The following is a 20675-nucleotide window of genomic DNA, read 5'->3' as shown; positions in this document are numbered from 1 at the left end:
GTGGATGAACTGCTGAGGAATTTAAGTGAGGAAAAAAAGATGTCAACAAAAATTTTAAATAAAGAATAAATAATAAAAGGAGAAATAATGGGGGGCGGGGGGGGTGTCTCTCCCCAGATTTGGGATACTTTCCAAAACCCATGAACAGGGAGACTAGGTGGGTTTTTTGATCAAGGGCTGAGCAGTGTGATTAGGAGGAAGAGAACACTGAGTAATTGACCTAAAATAACAGGAAATCAGTCTTTGACAATGTTGCCTTTCAGGTCTCTGAGAGTTAGCTCTGAGCACATTTTATGAGACTAAGGCAGAAAAGCATAGTTGTATTTAACAGAGATGAGAAAGGAGTGCGCTTTCCTAATCTTTTTCTGTATCAAAAATAGATCTCTTTATTAAAACAGCTAAACTTAAGCAACTTTAATATCGCCATGATATTTAAGGCTTTCACGGTAAATCCAACTTGAAAAAGTAACCCAGATACCACTTGATGTATTTCCTCTTTATTGTTGCTCGTCCTCTTCCTACTTCCGGCTTCAAAAAGAACCCTTCGCTTCTTTTACTGATGTATTTTCACCGTGTGCAAAGATTCTAACCAAAACCCTGTGGGTCACCCTTCGTTTACTTAACTCTTTTATTCTGCTTTATTTGAAACAAGGCTTCTGTTAACTTCCAAAGTTACGTAAAATGTAACAAAAGTGATCAAAAAAGTCAACAAAAAGGAGACATGGGAGAGACAAGGAGAGGCAAAAGCAGCAGCTAATAAACGGCGGCGCGATCGCCCTGGGGTCAGCCGCCGAAGGCCGCCCGGAGGAGGGGGCCCCGCCCTGCTGCCCGGCTTTACCCACCGTGGGTTTGGGGGTCTGGAAGGTAGATTACGGCTACTGGCCACCTGAGTGCTGTTTCTCTCAACTGAGCATTTGATAAAAATGGTGCAGTGGGGTGATCGCCATTCATTTTTCCTCAAAAAAACGCCTAATGGGGACCTGTCTCAGGGGAGTGAATGCTGGCCCTGCTGGCAGGCAGAGGGCTCCTTCTCAAAAACAGATCTGATCGTTTCCTTCCCTGATTTAAGAAGCAGAGGGAGCTTCGTGGGCTCTGCATCTGCCCAGAGACCTCCCCGTGGCCCTCCCGACCTCTGCTCTCTGACCCCTCCGGCCCCCAAAGCACGCTGCCCCACCCTTTGCCCGCCTCCCATCTGTCCGTCAGGGTTTGGCTTCAACATCCCCCAAACTTCCTGTGTCTGCCCCGCACCTGCGCTCGCACTGGGCTCCTGCTCCCGGAAGGCTCGCCCCTCACTTGACTGTTCCCACGTGTTTCACTGTCTCCCACTCTGGGATAAGCACCCCCAGGATGAGGACCATGTCTGTCTTGCTCACCGTATTACATCCCAGGTCTGTCCTTTTTTTCAAAGAAATGGAGTGCTTCCCAGTCGTTTCCATGTCAGGGAATGCAGTAGGAAGTTAGGCCACGTGGGCAGTGGGGTGAACTGAAGGAGCTGTGAGCCCACAGGAGGCTGCTCCCAGCTGAAGACCCCAACCGCCCAGCCCCCTGCTGCCCCCAGAAGTGAGAGTGTCAGTAAGTGGTATTAGACCAGTGCCCCCCACGTACCAGTTAGAGGGTGAACCCCAGGTTACCTGAATGAGCCCGCAAGGAAACCCAAGTACAGGTCCTGGTTCCAAGTCTCAGTTTCTCATCTGTAAAATGGGGATAATACTATCTATCTCAGTAAACTTGTTTGACTTTGTTCATTTTTGTTTTGCGTTCAATGCCGCCGTGCCCAGTGTTGATACAGGTTCTGGGAATTGGCTTTCTCATATACTGCTGGTGGGAGTGTAAACTAGTATAAACTCTCGGGTACAGGCTGGGGTACAAGTCAAAACCCCTAAAAATGTTCATATCATCTGACTCAGTGATCTGGGAACTTATCCTCAGAATGTATCATAATCAGAGCTGTGAACGATGACCTGTCTATGAGATATTCATCCCAACATTATTTCTAATTAAAAACTGGAAAAATGCTGTGTCCAAAAAGACATATTGATTGAATTAACTGCGGTATATCCACGGAATAGGCCACTATGTAACTATTAATGATAATGGTGTAAAATAATTCTTAACTGCATAGGGAAATTATTAAGATATATTGAAAATAGAATAAGCCGCAAAACCACAATTCATTGTGTTCTCAGTTGTTGTTTTTTTTTAAAGAGCCAAGCAAAACAATTCTTTCTTTCTTTCTTCATTTTTGGCTGTGTTGGGTGTTCGTTGCTGCGCACGGGCTTTCTCTAGTTGTGGCGAGTGGGGGCTGCTCTTCGTTGCGGTGCGCGGGCTTCTCATTGTGGTGGCTTCTCTTGTTGTGGAGCACGGGCTCTAGGCACGCGGGCTTCAGTAGTTGTGGCGTGTGGGCTTCAGTAGTTGTGGCACGCGGGCTCTAGAGCACAGGCTCAGTAGTTGTGGCGCACGGGCTTAGTTGCTCCGCAGCATGTGGGATCTTCCCGGACCAGGGCTCGAACCCATGTCCCCTGCATTGACAGGCGGATTCTTAACCACTGTACCACCAGGGAAGTCCCTGTTCTCAGTTATTTTTAAAGTAGATGTATCATTGGAAAAAGGCTAGAAAGCTATAAACCAATGTTTCTTTGAAAAGCTAATTTAGAATCTTTTGGGTGATCTTCTGTCCTTCCAAATTTTTGGAAATGAACATATGTTACTTTTATGGGGTTTTTTCCACCCTCTCTCCCTCTCTCCCTCTCTCCCTCCTTTCCTCAAATGTAGGGGGAGAGTAAGTACTTCTTTTTTTATTTTTTTAAATTTAATTTTATTTTTAAAAAATTTTTATCAGAGTATAGTTGATTTACAATGTTGTGTTAGTTTCAGGTATACAGCAAAGTGAATCAGTTATACATATACAACTATCCACTCTTTTTTTTAGGTTCTTTTCCCATATAGGCCATTACAGGGTATTGAGTAGAGGTCCCTGTGCTGTACAGTAGGTTCTTATTAGTTATCCATTTTATATATAGTAGTATGTATGTGTCAATCCCAATCTCCTGATTTATCCTTCCCCGCCTTATCCCCTGGTAACTATAAGTTTGTTTTCTACATCTGTGACTGTACTTCTGTTTTGTAAATAAGTTCATTTGTACCCTTTCTTTAGATTCCACATATAAGTGATATCATGTGATATTTGTCTTTCTCTGTCGGACTTACTTCACTCAGTATGACAATCTCTAGTTCCATCCATGTTGCTGCAAAGAGCATTATTTTGTTCTTTTTTATGGCTGAGTAACATTCCATTGTATATAAGTACCACATCTTTACCATTCCTCTGTTGCTAAACATATATGTTTATGAAAAATAAAGCACAGGAGTATAAACTTCACAGAATTAGTCATTGGGGCACTTTTACCCACAACATGAGCCGACCCCAGGCTCCTTGGACCAGGAAGGAAATGGGTTCCCTGAGTACCTGGGCGCTGAGAATGATCATCCCTACCTGGGTGGATATCCTCATTTTTGTTTACATGGTTTGTCAACCTACCCAATTTTCATTCGTGCCCCTGAGCACGGATTTAAACACCAAACTTGAGTCTCATGATTTTCTGTGATTCCGACAAGGGTCAGAAACTAAACTTCCACGTAAAATCGCCTATCTCAATAAATTAAATTCACGCTCACTTTTGTAAAAGGGCTTTTTACAACACTAATACCTTTGAATCCAACTGGCTTCCACAGTCCTTGGAGAAGGAGTGAACAGCCTTTTTTTCCACAAGGTCCAATTCAGGAAAAATAAAAATGTTTATGAGCCACATTTTTCTTCCACCCAAATAAAACTAGCTTTTCAGAGTCCCATAGGGAAAAAAAAATCTGTTCTTATAAGCTATAAAGTACCTGATTGAAAGAAGAACAGCGGTTACAATTTTTGCACTGCTTCTCAGCCATTTCAGTTCTACTTTCTGGACCAATGTGAGAGGTGACCCCAGGCGTCTTCCTCCCCGTGCCCCTGGAAAACTGTGTGTCTGCTCTACAGGGAAGCTAGGTGGTCCAGGTCACATGGTGTGTATCACATGGTGTTTATCCAGGTCACAGCAGAGAGAAATCTGCTTCAGTAGGTGTGAGGGAGAGAGTTGGGGCCGATAGCAGAGGGAGGGATGGGGAAGTCAAGGCTAGTTTGGGTTTGGAGGGGATGGTCAGACCTTGGAGAAATGTGAACAAGGCCGTTGACATGAGGATGTGGCTCAGTGGAGGGAGAAGGTGAAAGACAGACCAGGGAGGGGATTACACAAGAGCAAAACTGGAGCGTTTACCTTTAAAAATGAGAGAGAAAATGGGAGGAAGAAGTCAAGATGAAGGTATCCATCACTCTTAGTAAGAGGGAAGGATGTCTGTTGAGGGGTTGGGGGCTGGAGGGGGTCTGGGGCAGGAGAAGCAGGAGAGGAGTTGCCACCATCACGCTGAGGACCGGGAAGGGAGAAGAGCCCTGGCCAAGCCCCAGCGCGGTGGGCCGTCGGGTGGCAGTGTTGGAGGGGGGCCAGAGCAGCTCGAGGGCCTATGGGAGGCGTCACGCATGCACAATGCAGAAGAGGTGGCGGAACGGGATGGAGATTCACCCCCCGGGGTTGAACACGCGCCGAGTCTCAGGTGTGGTTCCTGGTTCTTCATCAGTGGCGCCTTGACAACAGCATACCCCTTGTATGGTCTCTCTTTCCATCAAGACTCCCATTTTGCTGGGTTCCACCTGCGGGCCCAAGCAGTCACAGCCTGGGAGGAAGGGGTCAGTGCCGGTCCCCACATCAGAGTGGGAGCCAGGATTCTGCAAGGGCCCTTGCCCCTTCACGGGCCCCCGCCCCGAGGTCCCCTGGTCTCCAGCCCATGGGCTCTCCTGCTCCCTGGCCCCCCCCGCAGCTCGTGTTTTTCCTCAAGGGACAGGCAAGCAGTGTCACGGACGTGGCCGCACCCACACGCGTGCCTGCAGGACGCGAGCCGGCCTCCCTAAAACCAGAGCCCCCTCGGAGCTGCACCCGTGACGCCTGCGTCCCCGTGGGCACATGCTGGGGCCTGCGAGTGAGCCGTGGCTTCTCCAAGGAAGAGACAGGCTCAAGCGCCCTCCTTGGGTTTCTTCAGGGGAGTAAAGAAGCATGCAGATGGGCAGGGACTAGTAGATGCAATTTATCCACACTTTGGAAAAGCGTTTCACAAGAGGCCCCAGGAAGTCCACTTTAGAAAGCAGGCTCTGTTGAGAAGCAGGCTTGCGGTCATCTTTAGCGCTGTAGACTTTTATCTGACAATTTACGTGTAGGGCGTCGTGCCACCTCTTTTGAAAGCTGTGTGTCCATAAACCACGGTCCAGCCGGGCAGCGCGATCACCACGGGCGGCCCCTGGTGTCTCATGGCCGGCACAGAGCTGGTGCCGTGCTGAGCCTGTAATTTATTACACGTAGTGGTACTCAGACACACTGTCCTTACGCATTAGTACTAACTGGGTGATGTTTTTAAATAAAGAATAAGTAAATGGACAGAACGGCTTCCAGAAGTAAGATACTGGTTTTTGCCCAAATCCTAAATCCTGGGTTCCAAAGGGTTCGTCTGTCACGATCACTTAACTTCCCACCAGCTGTGCAACAGAACCGCATGCAAAGCGGGTGCCGTGTCGGGCAGCCCTCGCGTCAGCCCTGGGCGGAGGCGGCGGTCACTGCTGCTCGGATGAGGACGGGGAGGCCGGGACATCCGCGGCCTGGGAGGTGGGGCCGGGCCTCGGCGGCCTCCACCCCCTTCACTTTGTTAGTCCCGGCTGGCAAAGCCAGGAGGAGCAGCCCGAGCTCCTGCAAGCCAGTCCCTCCTCGTTCTAAATGTCCTCCGGAGGATGTCCTGGTTCAGGGCAGAGGCCAGGCCAGCCCCGCCCCCCAGCTCGCTTCCCTGTACCTGTGCCCCTCGTCGTGATCGCCTGGAGCTGAAGGTGACGGCCCTGTGTCCCCTGCTCTCTTCCAGCCCGTTGCTAGCTGTGTCCTTTGCCGCTTGCTGTGCGGTTCCGGGAGTCGCCCTTCTGACCTGGGGCGTAAACCCACTCACCGGAGCTCTGGGGCTCTTCAACATTTTCCTGTACACCTGCTGCTACACCCCACTCAAGAGGATCAGCATTGCCAACACGTGGGTGGGAGCCATCGTGGGGGCCATCCCTCCCCTCATGGGCTGGACCGCGGCCACGGGCAGCCTGGATGCTGGTGAGTGTCTCTGCGTCTCTCCACAGACCCGGGGCCTGGGTGCTGGCCCCGCGAGCTCAGGGGCTCTTCCATGCGCTAACACCGCTGGTCAGAGGCCACTTCCTTCCCTGAGCTGTGGTACTTGGTGGTAGGTGCCGTTCCATTCGGTACCAGTCCTTTGGCAAGTGTGCGGTTGTGGCCATCGGAAGTATCGAGCGCAGGGCTGCAGGGAGACCGTGTCAGCCTGGCTTCCGGGTGAACAGATGCTCTCACCAGTAGGGAAGGGCTGAGAGAAAACAAAGGGCAACAGGTAGAATGAGAAGAAAGCACCTGAAAGTCAGGAGCCAAGGCAGGCCTGGTGCTGCGTGGGGTCGGTCCTGGTCCTAGAGGAGGTGTCAGGGCCGGCCCGGGCACAGCGGATGCTGCCTCGTCAGCAGGCCTCCTGCACCAGCTCTTCGCTCCCCCAGAACCAGACTATTTTCCCTTCTTAGGAGAGGACAGACTATTTTCATTAGTTTCTAATTTATTTTTATATGATTTGCTTACATTTTTCATGCTGTCTACAATAAAACCATTGAAACATTCCTCCAGTTTTTTGGCTGGGATGTCACAAGTAAATTTGTGGGGTGAAAATAGCTCCTTTTTACCATCCGTAAGGGAAGTTTCACAGTCTAATTAGTCAAGTAATTAGTGTTTTTGACTGACGCTTAGGAAGGAAGTGGTGAGGTTTCCTGCAATCTATGTAAGTACATATTTTTCACATGAGCGATCAAAAGGCTGTTGACCATAAACCGTTGTACTAGAAGCCACGTTTCTGAAACGTTTTTGTAAAAGCTCTTACACTCCCATTTGGAAGCTTACAAAGGCAATTGCACCTTTACCAGGATTGTCTCTTACAATGGCTTTAATATCCTGTAAATGTTGGCGTTTCATGAATCTGCGAACATAATATTCTGAAACGTACGTGCTCGTTTGTTCTGTGATGAGCCTGAAGCCAGTCTCCTGCGAGCGGGAGACGGCATCAGCCCCTCGGTGAAGGGCTCGGCCCTGGGGGACGGGGCTTGGGTTCGGAGCGCGCCCGCCCTTAGCTGGCTGCCCTTCAGAGCCAAACTTGACCTCCTTACGCGGTGTCTCCTCGCCTCCCACCTGGGGCTAGAAAGACCCTTCTCATGGAGCTGTTGTGAGGATTTGCTGACTTGTTATTAAATCTCCCTCAATCATAAAGCTGGTGTTAATTAGTACAGATGAAGAAAGGTCGTGAGATGTGATTCATTGGCAGACTCTGAGCGGTTCCCGATTGTTCCCTGGCCGTTGTCTTGGGACAGGGAGATGCCTCCCGGCTTAGCGGGGAAGAGCACTGGGTCCACCAGCGATCTGTGTCTTGGGTGAGGGAAGTGGGGGGGAAAGCACGGCTCTGGCATCCCTGGACCAGATGACGCATGAGCTCGCCCCACCCCGGTGTCAGCTGTGAATTTAAAGAGCCCACCTGGGCACTGCCAGGCCTCCTGGTCAGATTCCTGCTGCTCAGTTCCGCCTGGGTCCCCACCCTTGACCCAGCTAGCCGCCCCCTGCTGTGCCCTCCAAGCCTTTCCAGTAATCGCCCGGACACTGGAAAGCAGGCGAGTCGCTCCCAGGCTCTGCCTCCCCGCCCGCCCCGCACTGTGTGCTCTGTTCCCATCCGTGTCCTCCTGCCTAAGCCCTCGGATGCCTGCTCCAAGCCACCTGCCTGCCTGATGGACACAGCCCAGACCCTGTTCAGTTTCCTCAAACCTGTCACAAGGAACAAGGCACCAAAAACTACCTTTTCTGTCCAGGGAATCCCAGCCAGGGCCAGGGTCAGGGCCAAGTGTGACAGCCCCAGGGACAGGTATCGCTTGGAGGTATGTGAGGGCTGTCCAGTCCAGGGCCGTGGAGAACTCAGTCACCTTTGTCACGCAGGGTCCTCGGACCCAGGTTCTTGCTGAAGGCTGGAGGCCCCTGGCAGTTTCCTGCGAAGAGCTTGGGCTTCAGCATGTGTTCGAGCTGCCTCCCCGGAGGCCAGAGAGAGAAGGAGCTTTTCAGGTCCTCCCACTTAGGACGCACATCCAGGTGGAGCCCTTATTTGTTCAGCCACGGTCCGGATCTGGCCAAACTGCTAATGGGCATATTTACTTTTTTTTTTTTTAATTTGAGGTATAGTGTTTCTGCAATCCAAAGTTAATCGTTTGTATACAAACTCATTAATGAGGAGCAGCTCAGGGCCAGGCTGTACCTTGTTTAGGTAGCAGCCTGAAAATGCACGTTTGTCTTGAGAAACGAGACCCTTCATCTACCTGAACTGACCCTGGCATAAAGCAGAGCAGCCTGAAAGGTTTGTATAGCCACAAAAAGAAGGTCCTTTTGCAGTTTTTGCGATTGACTTCTATTATGTCCCTTTTGTATAAATCTTGAAGGTGCATTGTGGGGCACACAATGACAACATGGTTTACTGCCCCCAGAATCCTTAATTACCACAGATCAAACCACACACCCAAAGCCTTGTGAGGTTTATACAGAAAGAGAAATGCTACTTTAAATAATCCTTGCAATTGCTTCAAAAGTTTCAAAACATTAATTCGATAGGTAGAGCCAACTTGAGCTAAGCAGTAGATCTTTGAATGAATTGAGTAAATGAAATAATGGATGAATGAAACAGTGAATAAGTAGCTTCCGTTTTAAAGATGAAAAAACTAAGGTATTCCAAGGTCAATCGCCAGATATATATTGAGCATCACCTATGAGTACAGAAGGAAATGACACAAAGAAATAAGGCAGAATCTGAGAGAATGTAGTTGAAAGATTTTTATTCCTGGATTTTAGGGACTAAGTCGGCTATGACTTGATATAGTTTTATCATCTTCTCGAACTGCACTTTGTACTGTGGCAGCCACTAGCCAAAGTCCAACACGATGGTGCTCAAACTTTAGTGCACATCAGTCACCTGGATGGAGGGCTTGTTAAAACTCAGGATCCTGGGCCCTTCCCCCAAAGTTTCTGACTCAGTGGGTCTGGGGAGGTGCCTGAGAGTCTGCATTTCTAACAAGTTCCCACGTGATGCTGATACCCCTGGTCCAGGGACCACATCTGAGAACCGCCAATCTGAAAAGGCAGAACCAGCGAGCGCTCTTGCTGTTAGAATGCCCGGGAAATACCGAGGGATTTGGGCCAAGGGCGTGGCAGATGGTATCATCAGAGATGCGCCAACAGTGTCATCTGTATTATTCACCGAGGTTGTTGTATCCCTTCTGGGTTCTTATCTCAGCGGATGTGTTTGTTTGAAGGAGCCCTTCTGAGAAAAAACAGCCAGCAATGTTTCCTTTCTTCTGTGGTATCTCCAAACCATCTTGTCTTTAAACCTCCAAAAACCGGTCACTGTGGAGCAGCCACGAGGAGAGAAGTGTTTGGAAAACTCTGCCGAGCTTGCTGCTGGGGAGGGAGGGGGAGGTGGGTGACAGAGGCCCGCTCGGCTCGCGCCTTCCCGAACCGTCCCCCCAGCCGCCGCTGCGTGCGGGGGGGCCCTGAGAGATGCAGGGTCACTGAAACCCAGTCCCGGTTCTCACTTGTGTCTCACGTCTCAGAGTCTTCAGGGAGAGGCAGGCCGGTGATCAAGTATTTCCCTGAGCAGAGAGCTTTAGCGGGGGCTCCGGGCTCTCTTAAATTGGCCCCCAAATCGGCCCAGGAAGACTTCGGAGCCGAGTGACTTCTGAGTTAAGTCACGGCCCGTTTAGTTGAGGAAGGAAAGTGCTTTCCAAGCAGCGGAAAGTGTGTGCACAGGGGTTGGTAGGCATGCGAGTCTACACCGACCGAAATCCGTGCCTCCGCCCCAGGACGCCGCATACCAGCCCCGGCATTCATTTCAGTCACCGTCCCCCTGACCAGGTGGACTTGGGCTAAAGCCCTTTCCTGGGGCTTGGCAGACATTGGTTACGATTGGAGGGGCAGCAGCTCGGGGCCGTGTGCAATGGGGATCCTGAAGCCTCACCTTCAGGGTCCTGCCTCGAAGGAACTGACTCTGGTTGGGAGGAAAGATACCAGGTTTGTAGCTACAGAAAACCGCGTGCTTCCCAGACGGCCGACAGAGTGAAGAAATGCAGTGTTCGGAAGCACCCTTTCTCCCTTCTTAGCATCTAGATCTTTCTGTGGTTTTTGTGGTGGCCACGGGGCCAATCAAGACCTCCAGGGGCCCAAGCACGGAAGAGATGGTGCTGCCTTCCCGCCTCCAGTAAAGACTTGAAACATAAGACAGCCATGGGGTTCTGATTTCTTTTCCCCACAACAGCATTGTTGTTGTTGGTTTTGTTTGTTTTTACCACTAGTGGAAAAGAATTTCTCGCTGTTCTAGATGCCCCAGTGGTGTGGGTCCAAAGCCTGTGCTTGATGTGACCCTTCAGAATCCAGCTCAGTGTGGGTGGGCGAGTGAGGCGAGATTGATGGGCAGGGGGAGGGGGTGAGGTGAAGACAAACAGACTAACGGATAGAAATTGTAAAAGCTAAACAAACATTAGGTGTTCTTGGTGTTTGCTGCTTTGTAGCTGCACAAAGAACTGTGAACAGCTAGCTCTTCTCTCCCAGTGGAATTTTTGTTTCAGAGTGTGCCAGCCCCAGCCAGGGCCCAGCCCCAAAAGCGCTCTTTGTGTCAATAGAGGTGATCATTACAGTGGAATTTTCTCCTGTGTCCATTCTCCTCTGAGACCCAGGCTTAGACCTTTCCTCCCACCTGCCTAATTACTTTGCTTTTTTTTTTTTATTTTATGGGCTTAACTGCTGTTAACAGAAAACATTAAAAATGCTTAGCAACTAAAACTCAGGAAGGCCCAGTAAGAGGGCTGGCCCATGGCGCAGCCAGCTTGCTGCCTTAGGAATGGAAATGCTTGCTTTGATTCTGCAGGCAGTGGCCAGCAAGGAGACAAGTGACCTGCACTCCCTGGGGAGGGGTCTGGGGGTGGGGGGCGCACCGCGGATAAGTGCCCGACCACAGACGCTCCTGCTCGGCCCGGCGCCGCACATGGTAGCCTCTCAACAGCGTTCATCTCCAGAGACGGTCTAGTTTATCCCGAAGGCTTCGGGTTAAAGTCCCTTCCCCCTCCCCCGTGCCAAAGCCACCTCTCTTCCCATCGCCCCCATTTCTTAAAAAGGCTCAGATTCTGTTTTGTCATTTTCCTATATTTGAATAAATCCCCGGTCTTGGGTGTTTATGGCATGCTTCTGGTGACTGCCTTGAAGAGATTTGTAAATGGCCTTTGGTTTGTAATTCAGATGTTGTTGTGTGGTCAACATTAATTATGTCAGCCAACATTCAGTTACAAATGAGGACTCTGGAGACGGACTCTTATCAGGAAGTGACATTTGACAGATGGATGGTTCTAGTAACAAAAAGAGAATGAGTTTTTTTAGCCTCAGCTGGTAAACTACAAAATGTTAAATACTGTTTCACTTTATTTACCTCCTTTATTCTGGGATGGGAAGGTAGAATAGAATTTACTCACTCATTCATTCCACAAATATTTATTGAGGGCTTACAAGTACCAGGCACTATTTAACCCAAGCCCTTTTGAAGATTTCCTTTAAAACACTGCCTCACTTTGAAATCAAACTCGAAAACGAGTAAATTCCTTTTGTGTGAGATTTTTCCATAACTAGTCTTAGAGCTTGAGATTGATTAAGATAAATGACATTTCTAAAGACAGAGTGACCAAGAGACATTACAGGAATATTAGCAAACCAAACGATATTTAGAGCCCTCTTCTCTTCAAAGACGAAGAAACAAAAGTCTGAGAAGGACAGTATGAGAAACACGCAGCGAGCCGGAGGTCGGCGGTGTAATTGGCCACCGTTTGGCACAAAATGCGCCTGGCCTTGTCATCCCCGGGTCGCGTAGTTGGGCAGGATCACAGGAGCTGGACCACAGTAGATGAGGCCTGGCCCGCAGTGCACATTTAATCAGTTCTATTCAACAAACAGATGAATAGTCGGGTGATAAAGGGACAGGCCTTCAAGTGTGAGCTGAGGAGTGGGGAGCAGGTGAGTTTCCTGGAGCACCCACAGAGGCTCGGAGCCCCCAGGGAAGCGGGGGGAAGCGGAGGAGAGGGGTCACCTTCCTCAGAGTCAGGGCTTCGTGCTGCTTCTGCTTCCGACTGTGCTTCACGTGAAACCTCGGATGGCTCCGCATGGATGGCGGGGCGTGGACGGCAGGGCGTGGACGGCGGGGCGGGGACCGCGGGGAGTGGACCGTGGAGGGAGGGCAGGGAGAGCATCCCTTCTCCTCGCCGTGCCTCTTCACCATTCCCCAGTCACTGCCAGAGCATTCTTGAAGGGCAGGCGGCCATTGCCGACTCTATTTCCTATTTCCAGGGGACTTTTCATCCCCCCTTTGTCGCCATGCAGTTGATGAACTGGCCCCCATCCTCTTCCCTTTCTCTGCGGCGCCGTGGAAGTTCATCACGTGGGGGAGGCTGACCTGTCCCACAGGCGCCTTTGTGTTCACCCTCAAAAGAAGGGCTTTGAAATCGCTGACCATGAAGCTTTGGACTTGGCTGTGCTCCCCCAGCCAGCTCCAGTTTACATGAGCACGACACCCCAAAGCTGCTGAGGGCCGCGTGGAGAGGGAGCCCACTGTCCGCAGAGGGAGGACTGCCCGAATGCAGCACGGGCTTCACTGGACCTGCGTCTCTCCTCCTTTTCAAGTCCCTGCGTGGGCAGCGAAGGGCAGTGAATGGTTGGGGTCGGGGTGGGAAGGGTTGAACGTAAGCCCGCCAGGCAGCAGAGAAAGCGAGCTGAAACCACTGAGCTCCATTCCAGAGGACTGTGTTTTGGAAGAGCCCATACAGAGTCAGAGCTCCAGCTTGGAGACTTTTGTCTCCACTCTGTCGGGAAGCCACTTGGCTGGGATTGCCTTGGCTTTGTTTGCCAACAAAATGATGGAAGTACGCTATGGACCTAAGCAGAGGGGACAAGGGTGAGGGTCTCTGCCTGCCGGTGTGGCGTAGAGATGGTTGGGAGATGTTCCGAGCGTATTTTCCAAGAGTCACTGGGAAGACACTGGCTGGCCTTGCCTCACCTAAGGAGCCCCCCTGATCGGAGAGGGTGCCAGGAGATAAGGGTTCCCCTCAGCTGGTCACACACAGCACAGTCGACGAGCTCACCTCTGTTTTCTGTGTGTGGAGGGAAGGAAGTAAGGCCGCAGACACCTGGCCCTTCTCTGGAGTTGCCTCCAAGCTGGGATCGTGGCGTCACGATCTCAGGAAGTTGCTGTCCTCTGGAGAGTCCGTTCGCACAGATAGGCCAACTATCTTGCAGGTTCCCGTATCCTGTCTATTCATAGACCAACAGATATTTGATTAAAAGAAAGGAAGCAGACATTTCTTCTGGATACGATTAAACCAAGTATGTCTGAAGATTCTGCAGACCGGTAGGAAAATGAGAAAACACATTGAAAAGAAGGAGAAAATGCATGGCTTGTGTGAATGGATTGAACCTCAGAGACCATCTTTGAATCTCAGTTTACATATCACTTCTTCCAGGAAGCCTTCCCTGACCTCTCCAGGGCCAACTGAGGTCTTGCTCCTGTGTGCTCCCCTCAGGCCCTGCACCGAAGGTGACATTCCTGGGCTGTGATCCCTTGTGTGTTGTCTCTGTCCCTGGCCAGACTCCAGCAGAGGCCTTGAGAGTAGACCGTGCCTGCCCTATAGTGGGCGAACAGTAAATATTTGTTGTCACAGACCATGGGCTCAGTAAAGACAGACTGCTTTGTGGGGGTGAGGCTGAGGTGAAGCCTTTGAGTCAGGAAACCTAGGGCTTTATGTTCCCCCCACGAGGAAGGTGGGTTCCCCCAAGGCCCCTGGACTAATTCCAGCCTTCCTGTTCTAGCTCGCCTTATCTTGATGGAGACAGTCATTTGTTTTACATCTTTTGCAGGAGCCGAGGCCTTGCAGCCCATCCAGGAGAGCTGTGTGGGGTGGGGTTTTCTGATTACACTCCTTGAAGGCTAAGCTGTGATTTCTAAAGCTCTTTCATCTGTGACATGACCCAAACCCCTACCCAATTTCCTCTCCCAGAGAAAGCAGCATGCCACTCTTACGAAAGTGATTTTTTTTAAATTATGTTATTTGAAGGAGAAGCATAACTAAAAACGTGTATTGAGCAAAACAGAATACTCCAATTGGCACAGGAAAAAAGAGGGCTTTTGAGAAAGACAAGCAAGATTCCACGTGGGAGCCTGATGTCTTAACCATTTCAAGCCTGGTTTCCTGGCTGAATTGGCTCTTTCTCGGCTATTGCAAGAGCAAAACAGCCCCTGAGCCCTGACTTACCTGTCCCCTCCCCCGTCTCTATGTGATCCCTGATCCTGTGGGGACACAGCTTGGTCTTGTTGACCCCCCCGGGCTAGGGCTGCACTCAAAGCCTCCGAGTGGCCCGGTGCCCCGAGAACCAGTCACACTGCCTCCTCTGTGCTGGCCCCTCTGACATCCAGAGATGGCTCTATTTTGCCATCGGAATACGAAGGAAAAGTCGCCTTCTGTCGCTGTTTTCCACTTCACTTGTACCTGGGTGGTGCCCCCTTCCCTTCTGTCTTGGCTAATTCCCCAAGGGTGCTCACTGTCAAGAAAAATATTACCTGTGTGTAATTGAACAACCTTGGTTGTTTTTTGTTTTTTTTTTGTCACCAGCACTCTTATCTTAATAAACGGGATTTCTCCTTCCGGTGAGCCTTCCTCTACTCTGCTCCACTGGCATTCTGATGACCACCTGGCAGTCCCTTGTTACCGTTTTCAATTGCTGTTTGGCAACAACTTTCTAGGAGAAGGTGCTGGTACGTGGTGCCAGGGGTGCTGAATAGCCTTGGGCAAGTTACTTAATCTCTCTCATCTATGAGATGAGAGCAGCTGTGCCTGTAGGAAGGTGCCAGGAGCAGGATAGCATGCATGTGATTCCCCTCCACGAGCCTGTGTACAAGTCTCCAGGCCTTCGTGGGGACGGATGTCTGATGGGCAAACCTAAAACGGCCACAGATAGAACCTTCACGTCTCCACCATGAACCGTGCGGGTCCCCCCCGGAGGAAAAGGCATCAGTGTGTGCCACTCCAGTGCCCCCCGACCACCTGTCCCCTCGGTGGTCTCTGCCGCCTGCCCCCCCTCCCTGCTCTCCGCTGCTCTGGGGGAGATGCCCCTCCCCATCGGGTGTGCAGGTACCCTGAGACCCGGTCCCGCCCTTGTTGGCGGTCTCCTCGCTCCCCATGCCTCCCCATGCCTCCCCGCAGCCTGCACGTCTCCCAGAGACACGACGAGTGACTCTTCCCAGGATCAGTGCAGTTGGGACGTGGCTCACACACCACCTTTGGAGACGCCTTCCCTGAGCAGTCACTCCCAGGTCGCCCGTCCTGCCGCCCTCTTTTGATTCTCTGAGTAGCAGCTGTCAGTGTCGCCTGCATTGTGTGCGCCTCCCGCTGGACCCCGTGCAGGGCTCTGTCGCTTTGGCCGCTGCCTCTCTGGCCTTCAGGGTCGTACCTGGTGGGTGGCTGACGCCGTCCTTTGTTTGCCACCAGATTCAACAAATAGTAGCTGCTTCTTTTTTTTTATTTTCCTGGCCCCGTGGCATGCAGGATCTTACGTCCCCAACCAGGGATCGACCCTGCGTCCCCTGCAGTGGAAGCGCAGAGTCTTAACCACTGGACCACCAGGGAAGTCCCAGTAGCTGCTTCTTTTGCTGTTCAAATTGGAGTGTGTCTACATGAACGAAGATGTATATATGTGCTACTTATAGATAGAGTTAAAATGGTCTGGAGGGGATTTGACAGCCACCCTACCAAAATAGGGACCCTAAGGGCAAGTCTTTGTTATTTTCCTCCTGGATTGGAAGGCTGACCAGGAGTTGGTTGACTCACAAATAAAGATCCAAAATGAAGAGCGGGTTCCTTCCTCTCATCCTTGCCGGCAGGTGCGTGGCAGGACTTGGGAGCCCACACTTACTTTCTGGAGGACTCTCAATGATTTGACTGTGTTCTCTCCTGGTGAGGGTCCTGTGTTAGCAGTCGCCCCCCCCGGACCTCGCCCTCTTTTTCTGCACATTCCCACAGACAAGGGGCTCAGAAGATCTGCATCACCACCTAAGATAGGACAGCGGGTGCACATGCTCAAGCCCCCTGCAGGACAGTGCTTCCCAGGGTGGGTTCCAGTGGGTCCTCAAGCTCCCAGTTCTCGGATAAGGGGCCCCAGAGGCAGGTGGGGGTCTGAGACACAGGGAACCCCAAGTGAGTCAGCGTGTCCGGGACCCTCTGAGGAGGACGGAAGCGGGGGCAGTAGACGGTCCTAAGGTTCACACGTCAGTGCTGGAAACGGGGGTCTTGGGAATGGATTTTGTGGAGCAGTTCTCTGTGCACGTGGGCTCCAGGGCTGGGCTGGAGGACCCTTTGCCCCATGGTATGCAGCGCTTCTCTCGAAATGAAAGAAAGAGGAACAGACCCTCACGGAGTTCACATCCCGGAGGGAAAAGGAAACAGGTAATGACGGGACAGGTGGCTCACTCCGTGGGGGACGCATTGCAGCCCAGACCCTCCTCACGACTTGCCCTGTGGATGTCCCAAGGGCGTGTCAGACCGAACACACCGGAGTTACCCTCAGGAGCTGCCCTGCATGGCTTCCGGGTGTGTCCTCTAGGGCTCGGGGTCTCCGGGCACCCCTGGGCCCAGGAATCGCTCCCGACGCGTCCCTCCCTTCTCTGCACTCACGTCCTAGCACCTTTGCCTCCTTGGTCCCTCTCAGGCCCATCTCTCCTGCTTCACTGTCACCGCCCTGGTCCTCACCCTCCCCTCCCCTCCCCTCCCCTCCCCTCCCCGTGATCCGTCCAGAGCTGCCTGGGCCCCTCCAGTGTCTCCTTTCACCAGGGCCCCTTTCCTCAGCCCCTCTCGCCACGCGCACACGTGCACTCACGCGTTAAGACCCCTCCATGGCTTTCTGCTGCTTCTAGGACGGAACAGTCCTTGGCACCGCCTGCAGAGCGGGGGCGGGTGGCCCTGCCCGTCCCTCTGGCTGATCCTGGAGCCTGGCCCCGCTGCTCTCTGCACTCCAGACACACGCCTGCCTTCTTTATTTTAATTTACTTTTTAAATTATCATACAGTAAAATCGACCTTGTTGTTTTGTTGTACAGCTCTGTGGATCCTAACACATGCCCTAGTCTTCCTGTCATGCCTTGACTGCCGCGCCTCCTGACCCGGGGGCCTTGATTACCGCACTGGCCTGGTCACTCCTCCCTGGGCGCAGACGTCCTCCTGTAGACGTCTGCTTCGCTCCACGCGCTGCGCCCTGTGCCCCCCTCGCACATGCTTCCGCACAGCCGCCGCGGGCCTCTGGATGCCCGGCTCTGGGGGAACTCGGCCCACGTGGCTTGGCGCTCACGCTGCATCCGCGGTGCCTAGGCCGCGCTCGCCTCTCAGTGGGCACTCGGGGAACGCGCCCTGTGTCAGGAGAGGAGGAATGAACCGTCCGCTCAGGAATGGCTGTAGCCCCTTCCGGAGACCCGGCTCAGTGCCGCGGGGGAGCCGGGGTTGAAAGCAGACGGGCTCCCGCTGAGTTCCTCCTTCACCTCTTGTTGGAGAACTTAGCATCATCTGATTCGTTTGCTTAATGAGGATTATAAAACCTATCTCAAGTCCTGCAGTCGGATTAAGTGAGGTGACTGTAGAAGTCTTTGTTAGAAGGAGGCACTCAGTAACTGGCAGCCTTCACCCCACCGTGTTGGGGGGAAGATCCAGTTCCGGAGAAAGGGTGCCCAGGTGTTCACCTGTCCTGAGAAACCGCAGAGCCTCTGCCCCTGCGCCGCTCTGCGTATTCAGGTTGCGCTGGGGAGCCCCCCGCCCTCCCTGCGGTGAGGGCCGTGCGCCCCGCCTGCTGCCCCCGCGTCCCCGGTGCCGCCCATAAGGACTGCGGTTCTGTCGGTGCCGAGCGGGGGGCTGCCACCTGCCCGGAGCAGCCTTCCACCTCGCTGCCCAAGCCCCTCACTCGCGAGCCGGCTGGTGGAAACGGCGCTAAAAGCCCGGCCCAGAAGGCCCTCTGGGACTGGGCCGCCCCTGAACGTGACCTCCCTTGCTGTCGCGGTGTTGGCACCGCAGGGGGCGGGCGGCGGTCAGATGCCAAAGGTGCTCAGCCTTGTGGGAAGCCTCCCGCCCCCCGCCCGCCTCCATCTCCGAGCAGGGAGGGCAGCGCAGATGCGCGAGGACCCGAGGGAGTCCGGCTTGCGGGGTGGGAGCGCACCGCCAGGGCCGGCAGCTGTCGGAAAGGGGGCCTCTGTAGATCTCCGATGACAACGTGTCTTGCTTCCCCAAACCTCTGTGCAGGAGCCTTTCTTTTGGGAGGAATCCTCTACTCCTGGCAGTTTCCTCATTTCAACGCGCTGAGCTGGGGCCTCCGCGAAGACTACTCCCGGGGCGGCTACTGCATGATGTCGGTCACCCACCCGGACCTGTGCCGGCGCGTCGCCCTGCGCCACTGCCTGGCCTTGGTCGCAATGTCCGCCGCGGCCCCCGCCCTGGACGTCACCACGTGGACCTTCCCCGTCATTGCCCTCCCCATCAACCTGTACATTTCCTACCTCGGCTTTCGGTTCTACAGGGACGCAGACCGGAAGAGCTCCCGGAAGCTGTTCTTCTGCAGCCTCTGGCACCTGCCCCTGTTCCTGCTGCTGATGCTGACCTGCAAGCGGCCGGCTGCGCAGGGCGACGCGGGGGGGCCGCAGAGCTGACGGCAGACCGGCGCGTGGGGAGAAGCAAAACACATCCAGGGAGACGCACAGGTTTTTTTTTTTTTTTCCCTTTGCTGTTAGGCAAGGATATTTTGGTAATTCCAAAGCACCAGGAGAGAAGTCGCTGCGTTGAGAACGAGATTGTAAACTAATTTGGTGCTCGGTGATCACTCGACAACTCTTTCCACGGTGATATCCAAAATGCTCCCCAAATAAGAACTGGGTTGGCTCCGCAGGTTTACGTAAGGAGAGCATTCCTCTTTGAGGGTCTTTACGGAGCTCTTCTCTAACCCCACCCACTTGTCCTCTCCCTCAGGTAAAAGTGCGAGCACACCTTCCTTTCTTAGCCCCTCCACGCACGCTCCCCAGCTGCCGACCGGGGTGACCGGACGAGGTGCACACTCGCACGCTGGTATCTGTGGTTCCGTGGCCTCTGGTCCCTCGCCGGCTGTCAGAAGAAATGCAGGCTGCCAGTCGCAGCCCCCCTTCCTGTGAATGAGCCAGGGCCCCCGGGTCTAGCTTCCTCCGTCCCACACACACTCTCAGCCTCATCTTCCCTCAGACGATAACAGAACACCAAGGACATGCTGCTGCCCAGCCTCTGCAGGAAGAATTCCAAACGGTTGTCTGGGGAATCTCAGACTGGACCACCCACCGCCCACCCTATCACGTATCAGCATTTCAGAAACGCCAAGGAATCAAAGGCATCTTTAAAGTTCACTTTAAAATATGCGAGGTGTCAGAGCGTTTCTTTCTGGAAGGGTCATGCTAGACTTAAAGCTAGAAATCCCTCCGGCTCTGACCCATCTCGTCCTCTCTAGTCACTGCTGCGGTCATCAGCTCGGCTCAAGGCTGAGTGAGAGGGGAAATCAGAAAGGGGTCAGCCGGCCCACATAGCTCACATTCTTGTCCCTTTAGTGAGGAACACATTTCCATTGTGCTATCTTCTAAATTCAGAAATTAGCCTCCACACGTCCGGTGGCTTGGAGAGCCAGAAGCAGGAGCTGGACTCCGGATGGGGATGCTTAATGGTCCTGGGAGGCACATGGGTCCCTGCAGACAGGGGTGGCCTCTGTCACCAGCAGTCTCCTCAGCCCTCACGTCCACCTGCTTGTCCACTGTCTGTCCCGTTTGCCCGAAGGTCTTGAAGCTTAACAGGATACTTTAGTTACTCAGTGCCCCCGAAGGAATCCATTTGGGAATTTATGCAACCCTTAAACAGTGCCTGCAATATGCCTGTTCTCTCAAAACTTTCCAGAGCGATTGCAGATAGCATCTGATCTCTGTCTCCACTTACCTGAAACATCACCTCTTGGCTGCATCCAGGTCGCACTGTGGGAACTGGCACGGGTGTGTCTGGTGGGGACATCCACAGCCCTCAGATTTGTAAAGCGAGTCGGTTCTCTTCCTGCTGCAATAAACCAGCACCTCAAACCGTAGTGTGTGTGGTGTCATTCGACTCCATCTCCGGTTCCTGGTGGAACCGATAACACTTGCCTCACTTTCATGAGCTGGGAGGAGAGCAGAACGCCCGGGGATGTTTCTTATTGAGGGAGTGGAAGCAAGCAGCCTGCGCTCCCGAAAGAATCCGCCTGACACCCACCCTCTGCTCTGGATCACCCAGTCTCTCCCTTCCCCTCCCTTCAAAACCATCGCCCTAGAAATGGTCCTTGGGGCCTCTCTGACCTCCTGACTTGTCGTTCCCCGGCTCAGAAAATACAGTGC

At 52.8% G+C, this 20675-nt stretch overlaps 1 protein-coding gene across 1 annotated transcript in view; it reads left to right on the top strand.

The window, feature by feature from the left end:
- LOC133079483 (protoheme IX farnesyltransferase, mitochondrial) overlaps positions 1 to 20384 on the top strand; it is a 119817-nt gene extending 99433 nt beyond the window's left edge. The window contains 2 exon segments of the mRNA XM_061174961.1: positions 5986 to 6218; positions 18547 to 20384. Coding sequence (XP_061030944.1) covers positions 5986 to 6218; positions 18547 to 18950 — 637 coding nt within the window. The 3' untranslated portion in view covers positions 18951 to 20384.
- Positions 20385 to 20675: the final 291 nt, after the last annotated feature.

Source organism: Eubalaena glacialis, chromosome 19 (assembly GCF_028564815.1).
Source record: "Eubalaena glacialis isolate mEubGla1 chromosome 19, mEubGla1.1.hap2.+ XY, whole genome shotgun sequence".
Lineage (NCBI taxonomy): Eukaryota > Metazoa > Chordata > Mammalia > Artiodactyla > Balaenidae > Eubalaena > Eubalaena glacialis.
This window is presented reverse-complemented; position numbering and strand designations above follow the sequence as displayed.